The sequence below is a fragment of the Bos grunniens genome, chromosome 9 (genome assembly GCF_055505025.1).
Source record: "Bos grunniens cultivar Pamir isolate PY7600 chromosome 9, Bosgru_T2T1.0, whole genome shotgun sequence".
NCBI classification, from domain to species: domain Eukaryota; kingdom Metazoa; phylum Chordata; class Mammalia; order Artiodactyla; family Bovidae; genus Bos; species Bos grunniens.
Genome location: NC_141173.1, coordinates 68,848,475 through 68,869,709, shown reverse-complemented (window position 1 = coordinate 68,869,709; position 21,235 = coordinate 68,848,475). Strand labels below are relative to the sequence as shown.

General features: G+C 41.1%; 1 protein-coding gene across 5 annotated transcripts in view; it reads left to right on the top strand.

The window, feature by feature from the left end:
• Positions 1-21,235, top strand: part of ARHGAP18 (Rho GTPase activating protein 18) — a 203,258-nt gene that overhangs the window by 101,599 nt on the left and 80,424 nt on the right. Inside the window, exon 1 of one of the 5 annotated variants that reach the window (XM_086316438.1) lies at positions 4,421-4,443. The exons of 3 other annotated variants lie outside the window; for them this stretch is intronic. In XM_086316438.1, coding sequence (XP_086172564.1) covers positions 4,430-4,443 — 14 coding nt within the window. In that variant the 5' untranslated portion in view covers positions 4,421-4,429. Of the gene's footprint in view, positions 1-4,420; positions 4,444-8,476; positions 8,659-21,235 lie in introns of those variants that run through there. One more of the 5 variants, XM_086316440.1, reaches the window with a different exon arrangement.

Sequence of the window (21,235 nt, the reverse complement as noted above, 5' to 3'; positions counted from 1 at the left end):
ATGAATAATAACTGTCCAGATGACAGATGGCACTGGAATAGACTGTATAATATTAATTGAAACGTTTTGTTACATCTTTAGGAAAGAGAGGTAAATTGGGACAAACCAAGTGTATATTAAGGATTTATTTTTTAAATGTACTTCATGTTTTTAGGATGAGTATAGATAAAACCCTAATGTATCCTATGCTTGCAGCATTCTTTAGAAGCAATGAATATTCAAAACGTTGTCAGTGAGGCACTGCTCTTTTAAAGATGATAAGATGGTTTTAAAATATTGAAAAATAAACATTGAAACAAAAAATTTGTAGTAAAACAATTATATCAAGCTGAAATTAAAAATTCACTTGGTGAATTCTGAAACATGGCCCATCATCTGAAAGTAGTTTTCTGCTTGTTAATTGTTGAATTTCGTACTTAGGGCAACATCCTAAGATAATCAAGTGAACTAGATGACTGATTTTGTTTCCTCAGCTTTTATACAAAAGAAGTTAAGTTCTTAGGACTGTTTTAAAATGGATAATGGATACACATAAATCTTACATCTGGATTCAAAGTTTTAATTTAAAAAAGTTTGAAATTCCAAACCTCAGGCTATATACCAAACTAATTAAATCTCAATTCCTGGATGGGTCATAGGCATCCATGTTTTTTTTTTTTAAGTTCCCAGGTGATTCCAATGTGCAGAGAAGTTTGAAAACCACTGTAATATACTATTATCACACCAAAGATAATTATAGTCTAGTATATGATCCATATTAAGGTTTTCACAGAGTTTCCCTGGCTAACTTTTATATCTTGTTTTATTTCTAAACTATGTATTTATTTGGTTGTAATGTCTCTGCAAGGACAAGGATTTTTGCCTGTTCTGTTCACTGTATCCCCAGTGTCTAGAAGAGAGTCTGGGCCGAGTAGGTCATTGAGAAGTATTTGTAGGTTGTGTGAACTTAATCCATGGCTCCTGCATTTGGTGGGGGCAGGTGTGTTGGATATGACTGACTGATGTATGGCTTTGCTTGAACAAAAAAGAGTCACCCTGGATTTAGAATAAGGTTAATGGAGAACTACACCTTCCTAATCAATGATACATTTAGGTTCAAATATGTGCAGAGATGTAAAGTAAAATTTCATTATTTGATTTGTGTACACATTGCTCAGAGACCCAAAGGGGTTTACCTGTCTGGGTCCCTGAGCTTCAGTGGGACACAGTTTGAAAAAACCCCAATTTGATGGCGGCCCTCAGGATGAGTTCATACTCATATAGGCACATAATCACCTTTTTTTTTTGGTACCAATGGGTTTAATTATACTTTGTGAAAGCCTGAAGCAAACATGGATGGGTCCCTGGGCTTCAGTGGGACACAGTTTGAAAAAATGGCACTCAATACATAAGTTTCATTTATTTATTAATTTTTTCTCAGAAAAAACTTTTTAATATTTCACCATGAAAAATAACATTTTCTAGATTTTTTTGGTATGTGTGTGTGTGTTAGTTGCTCAGTCGTGACCAACTCTTTGCGACTCTGTGGACTGTAGACCATCAGTCTCCTCTGTCCATGGAATTCTCTAGGCAAAAATACTGCAGTGGGTTGCCATTCCTCTCCCCAGGGGATTTTCCTGACCTAGGGATTGAACCTGAGTCTCATGCATTGCAGGCAGATTCTAGGAGTTCATTTCTTGCTGAATATTAAAAAACATTGTGATTGTATGCCCAATTGTGTCAAAAGTTTTTGTACAATATATACAATGGAATATTAGCTGTGAGAAAGAATGAAATTGTGCCATTTACACAAGTTATATTTTTGACGTTTCAGCTATTCTGTCTTGCATCCCTCTTTCCTTTCACATATTAAGATTACTTAATAGCTTTGATGGTAGTAGTATTACTGTGTGGGGAAGTTTAAATTCTGGCTGATGATAAGAGTGGTAAAATTTGAGAGCCTAGGTTTTTGCAAGAATAAGGGAGTCAGTGGTAACAAAATTCTGAGAAATATTTTAATCAGTGTTATTATGTCTGCCGTTGAATATTCCCCAAGCATCAACGTTCAATTTTAGGACAGCTCCAGGAATTTAACAGATAGCACACCAAAGTCTCATCTAACCAAGAGGTAGAATCTAACTGGCTTGAATATGGTGCCTTATTTCTTTCAGAGCCAGAATTCTAAGTTTTCATGCTTCGTGAAAGTAAGAGTTCTCAAGCTGCTTAAAACTAGCTACTCATAATCATCAGCAAGTATGGTTTTTATGAACAACAACAACAAAAATCTGTGAAGACTATACGTCAACAAAAGTAATTTTTTATTTAAATTTGACCTTTGGCGCTAGGTCCCTGGCACTGTTTATTTGCAGTTTTAGATCAGGCCTTGTGATTTGCTTACTTAGGTTCAATAATATAAAAATTCAGTGGTGTTATTATCCCCAAATATCCTTTTTTCCTCTTTTTTTTTTTTTTTTGAAAAATGTATAAGCAACTCATTTTTTTTTCAGATTAAATCACTGATTCTTAGGTCACTGTCAAGGATAATACTTTCCCCTTGTAATCACAGATTTTTGTGGTTGAGGAAATCCAAGTGTCATTTGGTCTGAACTCTTTCTTTTACAGTGTGAGGAGATGGAAATCAGGAGAGGTAAACCCACAGCTAGTTGGTGATGGAACCAAGAACAGAGTCACTGAGGGGTGTTTAGTGGCTGTTGAAGGTTTCTCACATCCAGCTGGTGGTGGGAAGAACAGAGCCTGTGATCCCTGATGAACTTTGTTAAGGGCCTGCTGCAAGAGTATTATTTCAACAATCCAATGTTGAAGTTCTACGAAGTGCAGTATTTATATATGGCTGAGTAGAATGTTTTCATTCCATGTTCATGAACAAGGATGGAAAAGGGATGTTTTCAGCCTGAGTTCTAACTGTAGCGATGCTAAGGACATAGAAGCTCATAAACCATGCAGTGTGCGTGGCACTCACACCTTTCTTAGACAGTGAGTGGTTGGTTTTGGAGTGTGATGGCTTCAGGTAGCTGTGAAGATTCAGTGATTAATACCTTTAGCTGTATTTAAAGGATTACTGAGTGATGAAAATGCTAGTGGTGGTGTTTGACCTGTTGCCCCCTCTGTAGCCCTTGGGGGCATTTAACCTTTTAGGAGTGGTCAGAACACAAAAGCAGCAGTCCTTACCACTTTCTCTTGGAAGAAGACATTGACTTCGTTTGCCATAGATTTATTGCTTTCCCCTTTAACCCAGAACACTGACCAGCTGCATCAGATGTGAAGAAGCTTGGCCACACCTGCTCTCCCCATTCTCTCCCACTTTTCTCACCCATCTGCAGCGTCTTCTAGAAGATAGCCAGACAAGAATCAGAGTCGAGCACTTGATGTGCTAGGTCAAGAGCCCAAACCCAGTGACTCTAAGCAGGGTTTTTTCAGTGCATCGGCTTTACACTTTCTGCAGAAATAACAGCTGGCATTTAAAATGATCCCTGGCCACTTATTAGTCAGTCCTTCCACAGGACACAGTTGTGCCTTCAGTTGTCAGAGTGGGGTGGAGTAGGGCGGGGTGAGGTGGCTCTTGGTTGAAGTTGGAGTGGGTGTTGGTCTGGAATTGAGGGCTGTTTGATTGGCAGCACAGGTAGGCAAGGGACAGAGGGAGGAGACTTGGTGACACACCTCATCCAAGGAGCAAGGGGTGGGGAAGAGCAATTAAGCCTCTGTTTCTTTTCTGAAATACCTTCTCATATCTCTTATGGCTGGGAACCAAGGCTATTTGCTTGGTCATAGATTCTTTTCTGAGAAGTAGGGCAGAAGGCAGGTGGCTATGCTGTAAGAGATGTTCCAGAGAGAAATACCAATCTTTTTAGATGTCTGTGTAAATACTTGTATGGATTTTCTAGATTATAGCACCAGATTGTGAAAGTCCCTCAGTCATGTCCCAGTCTTTGTGACCCCATGGAATTCTCCAGACCAAAGTACTGGAGTGGGTAGCCGCTCCCTTCTCCAGGGGATCTTCCCAACTCAGGGATCGAACCCAGGTGTCCCGCATTGCAGGCAGATTCTTCACCAGCTGAGCCACAAGGAAAGCCCTAGCACCAATATGGGTATGCCAAATCTCATACTATGAATAGTATTCTCGTAGTATTAATAGATATGGAAAGTGAGTTCCAGCGAATGTATCTGGTTAATGTTGAACTGAACTAACCTTCATCTTGTCACCCAGCCTCTTATCAAGAAGCAATAAAGTGAAGGCGTAAACTACCTGATTAAGCCGAAGCTGGCTTGTCTGGCATCCAGATCCAGCTCTCCAACCTATGATGTAACCTTGTCAAGTTACTTAACCACTCTGTCCCTCTGTTTCTCAACTGACAAATCAGTAGATAAAGTTGTTATGAGGAGTAAATGCAAAAGCACCTGTGCAAGTGTTATTTAAATGATATCCTGACTGATGGTGATGGCTCAGTGAGTACAAGCTACTGGTATCATTGTGATTGTTATTCTTTCTGGGCTATTTTACTCTTTTACTTGCATTTTGTCAACATTTTAAAAATGAAAGGTAGAAGCAACACCTTATAAAAATAAAACTATTTATAGATTCAGTTGGCCAAACAATATGTGATAGTGAGCTGATGTTATAAACAAAAGAAATTCATAGTTTGGCTCTTAGTGAAGTCGCTCAGTATTGTCTGACTCTTTGCGACTCCATGAACTGTAGCCTACCAGGTTCCTCCGTCCATGGGATTTTCCAGGCAAGAATACTGGAGTGGGTTGCCATTGGCTCTTAGGTAATATATATAATGTTGTTGTTCAGTCACTAAGTTGTGTCTGACTCTTTGCAACCCCACTGACTGCAGCACACCAGGCTCCTCTGTCCTTCACTATCTCCCAGAGTTTGCTGAAATTCTTGTCCATGGGGTTGATGATGCCATCCAACCATCTCATCCTCTGCTGCCCTCTTCTCTTTTTTCCTTCAATCTCTCCCAGCATCAGGGTCTTTTCCAATGAGTCAGCTGTTTGCATTAAGTGGTCAAGTATTGGAGCTTCAGCATCAGTTCTTTCAGTGAATATTTAGGGTTGATTTCCTTTAGGATTGACTGGTTTGATCTCCTTGCTGTCCAAGGGACTCTCAAGAGCCTTTTCCAGCACCACAGTTCAAAAGCACCAGTTCTTTGGCATTAAGCCTTCTTTATGGTCCAACTCTCACATCCATACATGACCACTGGAAAAACCATGGCCTTAGCTATATAGACCTTTGTTGGCAAAGTGATGTCTTTCCTTTTTAATACTCTGTCTAGGTTTATCATAGTCTTCCCTCCAAGGAGCAGGTGTCTTTTAATTTTGTGGCTGAGTCACTGCTTGCAGTGATTTTGGAGCCCAAGAAAATAAAATCTGTCACTGCTTCCACTTTTTCCCCTCCACTTGCCATGATGTGATGGGACCGGATGCCATGATCGTTGTTTTTGAATGTTGAATTTTAAGCCAACTTTTACACTTCCCTCTTTCACCCTCATCAAGAGGCTCTTTAGTTCCTCTCACTTTCTGCCATTAGGGTAGTATCATCTGCATAACTGAGGTTGTTGCTGTTTCTCTGGACTATCTTGATTCCAGCTTGTACTTCATCCAGCCCGGCATTTCACATGATGTACTCTGCTTCTAAATTAAATAAACAGGATAAATACATATGTTTAAGGAAGCATATTTTCTTCATTTAGTCATGTTATAGAAAGATGTCAATATATTTTTTGTAATTTCCTAGGATCATAAATAGTAAAAACTTAAACAGATACTGTGTTTGCATTCTTTACTCCCTGATTCACACGGAAGAAAGTAGGCCAGAGATAGAAGTGCCATCTTCAAGATTAGATAGTTAATTATGCAGGCAGGCAGGCAGTCTCTGCCCCCTCTCTTTTAAGTTACAGACATGTGTTACAGATCTTCTTGTGTGTCAGCTACCTAGCTAACATCTTACACTTGTTTCCTTCAATGTTGGATGGTTGTATTAATGAGAATTTTACTGAACAATTTTCATGGAGATAAAAATAGCTAATTGAAATTTTTAGATAGTTTATAAAATACTTAAGGTATATCTCCTTAATGATGAAGGCGAGATTAAAAGCTTGAGGCAGAGTTGGGAACTAGCTAAAAACAGATTGATGACTAACAGCTTTCTCAAAGAGGAAGCTTTGTGTGTGTGTATGTGTGTGTGTGAAGTTACTCTATGGGACTAGAGAGTAAGAAAATGAAATATGAGCCAGTATTTTTGAAACCTTTCCCAATTTTGTCATTCAGTTGAGTGGCTTTGGGAGAATATCCACTTTTCTTTTCCACATTTTGATTGTGTTTAAAATAGAGCATAAAATAACTTCAAAGGAGAGAGTTTCTTCAGAGGATGGAAACATCAGATTTTCAAGGCTGGTGAAGTGCATTCAGTACAGTAATGTGTACCTGCAGGTGTGAAAGGAGGTGGTTTTTTTGGATATTGACTTTGGTCTCTTCAGATACCATTAAAAAGAGAGATAACATTAAAAAGAGTCAACTGATGGTATATTAATGTAAAAGAAGCCGATGGTAAAAATAACCTTATGAAAAGAATAGAAATAATCTAATCTGGTGATTTAACATGTTAGTCACCTCACAGTGGATTCACCACCTAAATGATTGAGGACTGAGAAATTGCAAGAAGACAGCATGAGCTTAAAGAGTATGTGAATCATTGCTGACTAATTAACAATAGTTGAGGCATGCAAGGCACTCTTTAGAAGTTTAGGAAATGATTTCAGACTGAATATTATAATTTTACTTTGTCCTTTTATATAGTCATAAAATAAAAACGAAAACCACTTGTGAAGTAAACCTGGTTTGAAACGGAAATAGGCTATAAAAGTTAAAAAGCTTCATTTGAGATGATTATTTTGTGGCCCCATTTAGGAATTTTTGGCAAGATTGTGTTGCCTAGAAAGCAAACTGGAGATGGTTATTAACTGAAATAAACCTGAAATGAACAAGCAAAATAGGAACTGAATATTTTTATTAAATTTCCATTTAGTGTGAAAATACATTGCAAATAAAACATTTCCATTTTTACGTACTGAATGAATGACAATATGAAGGATAGTAGAATTATCCTAACAAATATACAAAAGTGTCGGAGAAGGCAATGGCACCCCACTCCAGTACTCTTGCCTGGCAAATCCCATGGACGGAGGAGCCTGGTAGGCTGCAGACGATGGGGTCGCGAAGAGTCGGACACGACTGAGCGACTTCACCTTCACTTTTCACTTTCATACATTGGAGAGGGAAATGGCAACCCACTCCAGTGTTCTTGCCTGGAGAATCCCAGGGACGGGGAAGCCTGGTGGGCTGCCGTCTCTGGGGTCGCAGAGTCGGACACGACTGAAGTGACTTAGCAGCAGCAGCATACAAAAGTGTGTTTTTTAAGAGGAGGTTTTTTTGTTTTTTCTTTTCTTTCTTTCTGGTTTTTTTTTTAACAGATTTTTTGGAAACACCTGTAAATATTAGCAAATGAACTCACAGAGCAGCAAGGGGGAGACCTCAGTTGTAGCCTTGTTTGTAACGAGTTATATGCCTAGAGACTGTTTCTTTGCTTCCCTGAATCTCAGTTCCTTCATGTGTAAAGTAAAATGATTTGGCTAGGTCATCTAAAAATTGCTTTCATTTCTGTTTAATGATTTGAGAATTCAGAGATCAACATGGGCCAGGAACTTGAAAGCTTTGTTGAGGATTTTAACAGGAGCCAGATTTTGGAGGAAGGATAAAAATTACTTTTTTAAAATGAGGTCAGTCTGCTTGGACCTATAGCATGAACAGAGATCTCATTGGAAGGGGGCATCCTCATAATTTATTGTCCAATCATTATAAAAGCAGAATATGTGGATTGAATCAGGGATTGACTCAGCAGATTTGGAACAGCCATTGAAAGAACTTCTTAAGTAGCTGGAAGAAACTACATTGAATAGAATTATAATGAAATAACACAGGTCTGCTTAGATATGAAACTTAACACACCTACACTTCTGTGCAGCAAGGATTAAGTAAAAAGCTGACAGAGGGGCAGTAAACCAAGATTTAGCAGACGTATGATGGGCAGTGCCAAGGGAGCAGCGTGGGAAGCATTCTGGATGCTGAGAGAATGAGGTGTGGGGAGGGAGGGACTGGATAATGGGCTGGTTGGGAACTGGAAGGTCCCAAAGACAGTCAGGATGTTGGTTATGGTTCAAGAAGGGGAACCCAAAGCATGTTTCTTGTGATGTGAGTTATTAAGGCTCGGGCTGTTAATAGGGCTTGATGTGCAATGGGAACAAGTCAGCATACACGATTAGGGAAGAATACAGGAGGTGTGGGGTCAGCGTGACACAGGTGTTTCAGTTTTAAGGGGGATGATGATTGCAGAGGGCGGGACTGAAAAATCTGATCTAGGAGTAGGGATGGGGGCGGGGGGTGTGTGGATTATAAGTCTCATTCTGAAACCAGCTGTGTCACTGTTAGTAACCTGCTGGGAGTGTAATCACTTCACCTCTCAGGGCCTCTGTGTTCTCAAAGCCAGAATGAGGCGAACAGTGGAACTGTGTCAGTACTTCTCAGTGGGGGCAGTATTGCTCTCCAGAGGGCGTTCTGGAAATTCGTGGGAGTGTTTTATGTTATTTCATTGTTTGCCAGGTAGGTTCCAGTTGTGTCAGACATCCTGCAGTTTTAGGACAGTCCTGCCAAACAAAGAATTATGTGGTGTCCTTCGTGTCTTTAGAATGACCCAGTGGGCATTCCTGACGGATGTCATATAAACGTCTCCTCTCTGCTTATCTTAACTCAAGCTTTTAATTCCATGTACCACCTGTCCCTTTGTTCTCTTGTTTTCTGTTTTTCTTACGAGGCATGTTTTCTGATCTTGTTTTTCTCCAAATCTAAAGTCACTTATTAGAAGTAACAAGTAGAAGTAAGCAGTTGACCACTTCCTTGTGTCTTATAGTGTCTGAGCATTAATCCGCTTATTGAAATGCATAATTTTGAAAATTATTTTCCTTTGTTCCTCAATATTATGATAAAGGTCATAGGCAGACACACGCATCTTAAAATGGTGTAGAGATAAATGATCAGAATTTCACTTCAGGATAATTAGTGGTGGAGATGATAAAATATTATGTTAAGGGCAGGTCTGTTAAGGTCAAGAACCGCTTCCCTAAATGATTCCCCAGGTTTTTCACTCCTGACATCTCTAAAATACAACAGCTCCACTTGAAGAGGTAGTTTTCTGAGGTGGGATGTGTTAAAAACTGACAGCATCAGGTTGGGAATTGGTGGAAATCAGCCACTTCTTGTGAATTGCATGAAAGCCCGAGAAGCTGAAATCTCCGAGGGAAAGGCCCGTGATGGGTCCTTGCCGGGGAGTGTGGATGCAGGCAGACGGGAGGGTGTGCTGTCCATGAAGTCCGCAGAGGAGGGCAGCTGTGAGGAGGGCAGGGGCGATTACCACTGTTTTTTTGCAGCTGCATCTGGGTGATCCTCTTTTTGATGGAAAGTAGGTGGTAGCAGAGGCTTTTCAAACGATTTAGCTACCCACCAGTGTGTCCCTCTCTTCTGGAAGCTTATTTTGGTTTTAAATTATGACGCAGTGCCATCACCCATCATTTGTGTGAAAGTCCTCTCTCAGAGTACAAGAAAAAAGCGGTCCATGATATGTGACCTTTCTTTTTATTCCAATAGGCACACTGTTGCCCCTTCAGTTTCTAATTGGAGAGTAGATTTATCTTCTACTTGTTAGTTTATCTAATATTTAAAGCATATTGAAAATATGAAAACTGAAGTGATTACAGCCACCTGCCATATGAAAAAGTGTGAATGTCAAAATAATAAGACATCCTTTTAAAATAGAATATGAGATTTGTTAGATGTGGTGGTGGTGGTGCTGGTAGTTTAGTTGCTAAGTCATGTCTGACTCTTTGAGACCCGAAGGAATGTAACCTGCCAGGCTCCTCTGTCCATGGCATTTCCCAGACAAGAATACTGGAGTGGGTTGCCATTTCCTTCTCCAATTTTAGGCTTACTTCCTATTTTGTTGTTGTTAAGTTGGTTTTTAGACCAGAAAAAGTTTGAACTTGACCTCCAATATTAATGCTCACTGTGATCACAAGTGAAATTCTGAGGGCATATTTTGGAGTTAAATCAAAGGGGACTTGTCATAAAAACTGTCTTTGTTTTGGTCTAGAAAATGGTGCTTTATTGGAGACATTATTGCTTGAGCTTCCCTGGTGGCTCAGATGGTAAAGAATCTGCCTGCCAATGCAGGAGAACCAGGTTCTATCCCTGGGTCGAGAAGATCCCTTGGAGAAGGGAATGGAAACCCATTCCAGTATTCTTGCCTAGAAAATTCCATTGGCAGAGGAGCCTGGCAGGCTGCAGTTCACAGGGTCGCAAAGAGTCAGACATGACTGAGTGACTTCCACACTTGATTATTGCTTCAGGAGAAAAATTAGACAAGTTTGAAAGAGGTTAAACCAAGTGAAAATCAAGTTGTTAATGTAACTCCTATTTGGAGTTCATAATGGGGCTTGAGACCCTAAAATTTTAATGAGATGTTGAATACATTTGGCAAGACTTTTATAATATCTGTTGCCTCTAGAAAAGGTAGTTAATATCAAAAGGCACACATTAAAAAGCCTCATAAATCTCCTATAAAACCAGTGCCTGAAGATAGTTACGTTAACATTGGGTAAATATTACTTTGGTTTTTTCTCCCCGTTGCTGTTTATAAAATGCCGGTTAAACATAAAGATGAGTGGATGGAGCATTGAGTATCTGGAGAGGGAAGGACTGGGCCCTGCTCTCCAGGAGCCAACAGCTGATACTATAGCCCTGTGTGTGAGTGCTTTCTTTCTCTGGACTTGAGACATTCACAGTGTTGTTTTTGTTGTTCTTGATGGACTCATAATCCTCCTTTCTTGAATATCTACTATGGATTAATAGTATTTGGCCCTTTCTGTAAATTGTTTCCAGTCCTCGTAATAGCCCTGCAAGGTACGTGTTGTTATTTCATTTTACAGATATGGAAAGGGATGTTCAAAGAGATTAGGTAGTTTGGCTAAGGCTCCATGTGCAATGAGTGGCAGGGTTTAGACTCCAAAGCCTTCCTTTGTTCCGGAAGCTCTGGACTCTCAGGACAGGGATCCCATCAGAAGCAAGGATTGCATCATTTGCTGGTGGGCACTGGGGAGGGTCGGGAGGGCGTAAAGTTGGGGAGGACTATGCAGGAGAGGTTCTTGGGGCAGGAAAGGGACCTGGGTAGAGCTGGGCTTGGCAAGTCAATACTGTTTGCATAGGTTGGGTTCTTGATTACAGAAGTGGGCCTGAAGGAAATGGACTTGAGGCCTGATGGGGAAAGTAGCTGGGGCCAAGCTCCAAGTGTCTTGAATGGCAAACTGAAGGTCCTGGGGACCTAATGAACCAGGCCACTCTGGTACTGACTGACTTTATGGTTTACAAAGAGAGGTAACAGAGAATTTGGAGATGATGAAACTGGCTGGATTCACAGAACATTTTGCATATTTATTGGGGGAGTATTTGGATAAACTGATGATTGGGAACTAGTGTTTAAAGATGATGCTACATTTACACTGCACGCATGATCTGCATTGCAGTGATAACCTTCTTCAACAGAAAAGGTGATTCTGAAATAAATGAGCACTGAAAACAGTGGGCTTGACATCATGTCCTGGCTTGGGAAGCATGATTCTCTCTGTTTCTAGGAAAAGACTTTGAATGTGGGAAAATGAATAGAAGCAAGACCAAATAACCTTGTCACATGATGACAATTCCATAAGGAAGGAAGGTAGTGACGAGGGAACTTTAAATATCTGTGGTATCTGCAAGTTGCAGACTTGCTTGAATACCCAGGGTGTGTTGGAAGCACATTGGAGAAGCGAGATGGGCACTATTTTGAGCCTCTTTTCTCGTATTTTGTTTTTTACTTCTTTTTGATAGATGTACATGCCCTTCCTTTTTCTTGATGAAAAAGATACCTCCAATGTTTCCTCCTCTGACTTTTCCATTGTTGCATTGTCTGACCATGCTCCTCTCCCTTCTTGTTTCCAACTCTTCCACACATGCACTTTTCTGACTGCCTGTTAACCTTCCTCCTCTTGGCTGAAAGCCCAGGTAGCATTATCAGCTCCCTGCTTTGCCAGGAGCCTGCTGGGAACCACTAAGGTTCTTGTCAGTTTCTCTTTGCCCTTCACATATGTATTGCCTTCTGGCTTGGCAGTTTCTGACTAGGGGATAATAGCCCTTAGCATAGACACTTTGGATCTCAGTAAATGTTTCCTGAAGGAGTTCATTACTCATTGGGAGAAGATAACTCTTCATGGGAGAACTTCCTCTTTAGGTATCTAATATATATATTATATGCCTGATAAATCTCTCAGTCACGTCTGACTCTTTGTGACCCCATGGACTGTAGCCCACGAGGGTTATCTGTCCATTGGATTCTTTGGGCAAGAATACCAGACTGGGTTGCCATTTCCTTCTCCAGATTTTATATATATATATTTCTTTTTCTGTAGATTTGGTAGATTCCTGACTCAAAATTGTAGGTTTATAATTAGTTTAAATTTACAAGTACTCTGTATAGTACTCTGTATGTCTTATTAAAGACATATTAAGACTTTTGTCTTAATATTAATTAAGACATATTAATGGCCTGTGTAGGAGTTGTAGTTCAAGTCTGTCTATCCCTGAGCAGTATTAAGAGATATCGCAGTTCTAAAAATGTCACCATGGTTTTCGACAACATTGAGCAATTGTGCCCTTAAGATGGGGATGTTATTCAAAGGTGGGGGGTGGGAACCTACTTTTTTTTTTTTTTGGTAAATTTGGGGCAGTGTGGGATTCCCCAATTTTTGAAGTAGGATAGTGTTTCTTTTTTAATCTGAAAATGAGTAAAAATGATTATATAAAATAATTTGTACATGTTTCAGTATTTTGTGAAATTTGTTGACACTGGTAACTGTCCCCATTTTATATGAGAGTCTGTATTTGTTTTTCTTAAGAAAGGCATATTTGTAGATGAATTAGATATTTGACCCCCAATATAAAAACTATGCATCATCCCAGCTTTAAAGGAAGAGGTATTAAGCATTGGCATAGAACAGGAAACAGGCTTCTAACAGGAGAGAAAAGGATGGTGCTCCCTGTCAAGAAGGAATTATAACCTCATTTGTGGGTTGAGATATACACACATAAAATGATTAGTGAACCAAGCAGGGTTATTTATAACCATATATACACTTGTTTTTAATCTGTAGCCTGTGTATGCTCCAAAGGATTTGTGTCTGTTTGTATATGAGTATGTATAGTTAGGGTGTGTAAATCAATTTGTAATGAGGTGCCTTGTAAGAGAATTAGCGGGAAAAGGGAGGAAGCAGGCTTTGGAGTTGGGGAGAAGATTTCCCAGGGCAGGGAGCCTCCAGGAGGGAAGAAGCATGAACAAACTGGTAGATGCTCCAAAGGATATTTGTACAGGCAACCCTCGAACAACATGGGTTTGAATTGGGTCCAGCCATGAAATTAAAAGACGCTTACTCCTTGGAAGGAAAGTTATGATCAACCTAGATAGCATATTCAAAAGCAGAGACATTACTTTGCCAACAAAGGTCCGTCTAGTCAAGGCTATGGTTTTTCCAGTAGTCATGTAAGGATGTGAGAGTTGGAATGTGAAGAAAGCTGAGCGCCGAAGAATTGATGCTTTTGAACTGTGGTGTTGGAGAAGACTCTTGAGAGTCCCTTGGACTGCAAGGAGATCCAACCAGTCCATTCTGAAGGAGATCAGCCCTGGCATTTCTTTGGAAGGAATAATGCTAAAGCTGAAACTCCAGTACTTTGGCCACCTCATGCAAAGAGTTGACTCATTGGAAAAGACTCTGATGCTGGGAGGGATTGGGGGCAGGAGGAGAAGGGGACGACAGAGGATGAGATGGCTGGATGGCATCACTGACTCGATGGACGTGAGTCTGAGTGAACTCTGGGAGTTGGTGATGGACAGGGAGGCCTGGCGTGCTGTGATTCATGGGGTCGCAAAGAGTCGGACACGACTGAGTGACTGAACTGAACTGAACTGATATATTTAATTCAATGGTAAATACTGCCCGGTCTGCAGTTGGTTGAATCTGAGGAAACAGATCCGTGGATACGGAGGAACCACAGATGTGGAGGGCTGACTATAAGTTAGATGCTGACCTTTTGTTGCACAGGGGTCGGAGGCTTGGCACCCCTAACCCCGCTGTAGTAATAGTGGGGCTGTAGTAAAACACCTGTCACTCTCGGCTGCTGGCATCTGAGCTCCTGTCTGGTTTGGGAAACTCTTTACTGCCTGAGCTTTGCTGGGGGACACAGCCCTCCTCCACTGAACAGTAGGGCAGTGCCTAGTGCTGCAGGGCTCCATGCTGTGAGCTGTGTGGTCCGCTCCTGTGCAGTGTCCCTGGGCCACTCCGCAGCACGACTGGGGGCATTACACTCGGCTGTCAGACACTTCAGGAGCCACCCACTGGGTGACGTTTAATAACATTCTCTCCTGTGTAGTCAGAGCTGATGTATAATTTGCTATTGGAAGCCCTGATAGAAATACACACATATCATCAGGCTCCTTTCTTTGTGCCAAGAGAATTTCAGGTGTTTTATGGACATTGGGGTCTCACACAACTCAGGATGGAGATTATGTTGGTCCCCAATTATAGCTGAAAAACTTGAGATTCAGAGAGGCTAAGTAACTTGACTAAGATCACACGGGCAATAAGCAGAGAGCTGGAGTGTGATCCAGGCTTTCCTACACAGAGACTGTGGTCTTAACTTCTGTGCTCTGGCTCCCACCCTCTGAGGAATGCAGATCATTACCATTAACTTCCTGTACAGATGGTTGGATGGCATCACCGACTCAATGGACATCAGTTCAGTTCAGTTCAGTCTCTCAGTCGTGTCCGACTCTTTGTGACCCTATGAATCGCAGCACACCAGGCTTCACTGTCCATTACCAACTCCTGATGAGTTGGAGCAAACTTCGGGAGTTAGTGAAGGACGGGGAGGCCTGGTGTGCTGCAGTCCATGGGGTCACAATGAGTCGGACACTACTTAGCGACTGAACAAAAACAACAATATATTTTGGAGTACTTTGTTATGAAAAGATTTTCCTCAAAGCACAGTTGAGGAAGGGTTTGCCTGTCTTACCTGAGTATCAAAAATAGGATTTGACAGATATGGGTTGTCATTGGTTAGAATGCTGGATAGAGGTAAGGTTTTTCTCACCCCTGGTCTGCTTTGCTTTGAGATACTTGGGACTGATATCAAGGCAGACAGGAGATCCTGAAGACCATACACAAGTTTTTTAGGAGGGACATGGTGAGGGAGAGGGTAGGGAGGAAAGCAGCTTATCACAAAGATTCTGTCAGGAGTCCTGCTTGTCACATCATTTAATTTTTACGACACCTGGGTATTCTGCCTGGAGCAACCTATACCCAGGGGGCTACATGGCTAAACCATCCCTATTCCCCACTTCTTTGGGGAGTCTTGTCAGATCTTCTCCTCCCATCTCTAATCATTTGACCTCTCCTCCCTCATCCTCCTAACCCACTTAATTTATTTCCATAGCCCTTCGTATCACCTGATGGATTACACAAATTTTTATTTTCTCTCTCCTCAACATTAGAATGTAGGCTTCATGAGAACAGGGTCTTTGTTTTGCTAACTCGTGGATGTTCAGGATTTAGAAGGTACCTGAGAGTGTAAGTACATAGAAAGTACTCACACTGAGGCTCTCAGAGTTTTATGTAACTGGCCTAAAATTTCATGGAAATTGATGGAACCACATTTAAATTCTAGTCTATGTGACTTCTAAAATCCCTCCTTTGCTAAAGACCTTTGCTAATCTGGGAAAATTCCTGTATTTGTACATGATTGAGGAAAGAGACAGCACACAGGTTTTTTTAGTTAGCAAAAAAATCTTAAGTAGCCAGCCAGCTTCCCTGTTTTACAAATGAGGAAATGACTGTGATCCATTGAGAATAGGTGAAACGATCAAAGTAATTCCTATTTACTGATGGAGAAAGGACCAGAATCAGGATACCCAGTCTCCCAGTTCAGTCCTAGCCCTCTGTACCCTTCTGCAATCACTTTTTTCTTTATAAAGTGAGCCCGATTTTGATGCAGCATTCAGGTATCGGTCATAGGTGACGGGTGTGAAATCGTGGGTCCTGTTATTTTAATGCCATAATATTAATGCAGTAAAGCAGAGACTGCAAACCACATGCCCACAGGGACCAGCAGATAGCATAACAGTCAAGCTGCCGGTGGGAACTCTGGCAAACTGCCTGCCCAGAGAAACATGTTACAAGAGAAAAAGGTGGTAAACCAATCAAACTGTTTGAAATACCCTGCTGGCCAAACGAAACATTTCTGTCAGCCAGATCTTGCCTGCAGGCTTCCAGTTTGTGACTGCTAAAGTTTTAGTGTTAATAGCTCTTTTCTTTCCAAAGGAGTAAGTTTCAGTAAGTGGGGCTGTGTAGGAGAATATGCAAAGTGGTGTCACTGTGGTTTCTTGTTCTTTAGCCCAAGGATCAGTGGGTTGGGCTGTCAAAGTTCACAGAGGGAAAATAATTATCAATAAAAGGAGTATTTATTGCCCATCTTTATTACCCTGCTGATAAAGTTGAAGAGTAATGTGTTTTCTCTGTCATAATACCATCTGTCCTTATGCAAAGTACTTGGTTATGCTGTTTACTGACTGAGAATCAGGAAATCTTCTTGACGATTTGGCAGGACTGTGTACCTGTATTTACTGTACCTCTATGTCACTGGGCAAATCACCTGGTTTTCTACTCTGCTGTATTCATGTTTGAATAAACAAGGGCTGGATTTTATAAGGCCTAGGGAAACAAAGAATTCTGAGGATTTCATGCAGGACTTAAACCCAGCTCTTTATCTTTGGCTCTAAAACAAACCAACAATGACGACAAAAAAACCAGTGTTGTCAGAGAGAAGAGAGGCAGAGAAGACTTGGATGGTTCGTGTTTATCACTTATGTCTTTAAGCATGTTGATAATAGCTGGGGATTTGCTGCGGTCCCTCTCACGTGCCAGCTGGGAAGCTGAGGCAGGTTGAGAATGATTTGCTTAATGATCTGTAGGGTCATTTCTGCTCCAGACTCCATTGTAACTTGAAGGACTATTTCTAAGGACAGGTTGCAAAGGCTTCTGCCATGTAGAGCATGGATTCTGGAGCCACATGGAATAGATTGCATGCTGGCTTTCCTTCTCATTTTGATTTATTTCTTCAATCCTCAGTTTCCTCATCCTTAAAATGGGGATGATAATAATGGCGACTATCTCATAGTCTTGCTGTTGGGATCATTTTTCTGGCAAATTATTAAATACTCCTATTTTTTTTTTCTCCTTTTATTTTTGTCGTGTAGCAACCATGTGGCATAGATAATGAAAATAAAATTTTATTAACAGTTACATTTGAAACACAGCATGTGAATTTCCCCCCTTTCCCAGCAGATTTAGGGCTTTTAAATTTCTTGGTAGGAACTGAGATGTGTTGGAATTAAAAACTGGCAAGGTTATTTGAACCTTGATGTGAGGGACAGTGTGGGTGTGAACTCTCAGTGTTTGATTCGTACCAACTGATTACAGCACAGAAGTAAGGACGGATGACTCTTGTGAGATGGGTGTGAGCTGTAGGACCCGATGTTAACAGAAGAGCTAACTTTTGGACATGTGGCTGGGTAGACGTGCCTGGAACCCCTTACACAGTGAAATGGAAAGCCCACTTGCACATGTGGATTTGGTATCCATCTCAAAGATCATCTGATGCCACTTTGCAGTGAAGGGAAGAGTGTATTACAGAAGATGATATTTCGGTAGCTTTCATGGGCTACTGTGGAGGGCCTCTGCACTGGGAGAACAAAGATGTCTCTCCAGATCCATACTGGAGTCTAATTAAAGCAGGAGGATGACAATAGACAAATTGCCTCCACTTGAAAAGGAGAGTGCGGGTTCACACTGAGTTTTTGTTCCAGGAGCCAAGAAGCAGGCCCTTCATACTGGGCTGCACTGGCTACTGAAGGAGCATCCAGTCCTTACCTTCTGCACTTTCATCTTCTGCCATATTTGTATTCAGATGCACAGTCTCCCACATAAAAGCCCAGCTTGTATTCCCAGCTTTGCTTCTGTGACCTGCAGTAAAACCAAATTTAAAAAGTATATATGGTAAGGCTTTTACATGGAATGGTAATTATGCACACTGATTTTTAATGGCTTGGCATCTAGCAAGACGCCTTCAGAGGGCCTTCTGCCTCAGGGAGCAGCAGTCTGCACGGGGCTTTCTCCTGGTTGCAGGCCTGGGTGTGCTGATCCTGTCTGTGGCAACAGCGGGCAGGGCAGTGACGTCAGCGTTGCCTGGGAAACAGAGTACACAGAAGATTCACTTGGTGGACTTGAAACCAGCTCTAAACAGCTGTTTGATTCCGAACGAAACTTCAGCAGAGTTGTTTGCTGCATGAGCTGATGGGATGAGGTGGCGGGGATGGGCCGAGAGCGGGCAACAGAACATTCTTCATACTGTTGTCAGGGAGTCTTTGGAGGCAACAAATGAACCTCACCTCCCCACATAGCCAGTCGCAGCTGGAAGTCTTGGAAGAGAGTATCTTGTTCTCAAGCCCCCACATTACGTAGCCGCGTGGTGCATAGAGGGCAGATGCCAGCCTGAGGTGAAGCCAACCTAGCATCCAGGCCTTCTGATTCTGCCCCAGGCTCTCGGTCCTTCTCCAGCAAGCAATGGCCCCAAAGGTTCCAGTGAATTCTCCCTCCACTCACATCACATTTGTTTTTCAACCAATTTGTTGCTCAACAAACATCTCTGAATATTAAGGAACATTAATGTGTGTGTATCTTAATCATAAATAGAAGTTCTTTATAGCTTTAATGCAGGTTCACCTTTGTGGTTCTTTCACTGTTTTAAAGGTTTTGTTTCCTTTTTCTCTTCTTCCTCTTCTTCTTGTTCAGTTTTTATTTAATGTACTTAGCAAGAGAGAACCACTGTGTACCTACCTTCATGCTGATTCTTTAATTAGAAACATACAGTGCCCCCCTCACCACATGGGCTTGTCTATCCTGTTTAAAGTTCTTTGTTTTCAGGGAATAAGCTCTCTTGCACTCCTGTAGTTTTAACTCTCATCTATATGCTGATGACTTCTAAAATTATCCTGCCTTCAGTCAGTGCCTCTTTTAGGAGCTCCTAATCTAGATTTTCAAATCCTTGCAGCAATTCTTCTCTAATTTGAATGTCTGTAAAAGTCACCTGGGAATCTTGGTAAAATGCACACTGAGGTTCACAGTGGGGTACGGTTTGAGATTGTGCTTTTCCGACAAACTTGATGCTAGTGCTGCTAGTCCTGGAAACACACTTCATACCCCAAGGGTCATTAATTTAAGGCACAGAGGTAAAGACAAATGGATCTTGGATAAGATGGGTATGAGCTGTAGGTATATGATGTCACCCAAGGGTCTCTAACTCAAATGTAGCAGGTCCAAAGTGAACCCATCACCTTCTCTGTCCAACCTGTTCCGTGTTCTACATTCTCACTCCCAGTTAACGACGTTATCTGTTTGCCTGGCCAAGAACACACTGGAATCATTTTGCTTTCTTCTGTGTCCACCATCCTGTTCATCTAACTGGTCACCAAGGTCATCTGAGTCTACCTGAGAGAAGCTTCCTGAATTTGGCCTTTCACTTTTGTTTCTAGCAGTGCCCTCTGGGTTCAGATCCTTATCTCTCAGAAATCCCCTTATTCCAGAGCATCACAGCTCCAGGCTGTCTCAATATTTTTCTTAAAAGTATGTTTCTTAAGCATTAATTTGGACTGACATTTGCTTGTTTAAAGACCTTCCTCTGTCACATTCCAGGTGTCTCAGTATGATAGTCAAGGTTCAGTACAGTTTGCCTGTGGCCCTTTCTCCCCGCCAATGCCTAACACCATCCCCTCGCCTCCCAACTGGTTTCACTTCCCTGGAAGCCAGTATAGTCTGTCTATATCAATCCAGTCACAGTTCCCCAAGCTCACAGTGTGTCTTTGCTTTTATGGTGGCCACTGCCTTGAATGCCTTTCTCATCACGCTCTACCTAGCAGAATATTGCTCAGGCTGCACACTCCAGCTCATATCGCTCTTCTCTGAACTCCTTGACCAAGTCTCTTCCTTAAAGCTTGTGACTTCTGATCTCTGCTCCCATGGCAGTCACCACTTGCACTATTGTTTTGGAGTTCATTGCATGGGTCTTTGTTGCCTACCAAATTCTAGGCTTGCCTTGTCTGAAATACACCTACATCCCATCATTTAGCATAGTGTGGAATAAAGTAGGTTTTCCCTAAGTGTTTGCTGAGTCATTGAAAAAGCAAATATTCTGTAGTCAGACAGACATGAAATTTTGCATGTTAGGAACAGAAGAAAATTATTTCACTTGTATATATTCAGGTGTATGAGGAAAACCTGCCCACCGCCTCATCCTTTCTGCAGCTGCGCTGTCCATACAATAGCCACCAGCTATCTGTGGTGACTGAGCACATGAAATGTGGTTGGTCCAAACTGTGCTGGGATACAGGCATAAGTTACAGCATTTTGAAGATTCAAAATGAGAAAATAAAAGCAAAAGATTTCATTACAATGTTTATGTTAATTACACATTGCAGTAATACTTTGGGTATATTGGGCTAAAGTACACCATCAAAATTAATTTTATCTATTTGTTTTTTTGTTTTTTAATGTGACCACTAAAATTTTTTAAATTACTACTGTGGCTTGCCTTTTATTTCAATTAGACAGCACTACTATAAAATAACAACTTATTGTCACATTCAGAACAACTCAGGTTTCCTGCCACTCCCTCCCTCTAATTGTGCTTTTTAATATTCTGTCAGGTATTTAATGTTTAGGGTTAAGTTTTCAATTATGAGTTGTTGATTTAAAAAAATTAAATCATTTATATGAAAATACTACCACTGAATTCAGTTTTCCCATTTGTAGTGTCTTTTGAGATGTGTCTTTTCACATTTTTTTTGAATTGAATTGAAAAGTGTCTTTTCAATTCTTAATGAACTACCAAACTAAATCTCAGTAACTTTACTATACGTCAGCTATCAAGAAAAACTCAGAATGTTTATTTCTTTATTTACCATGATATATGGAGTAGTAAGAAATAGAAA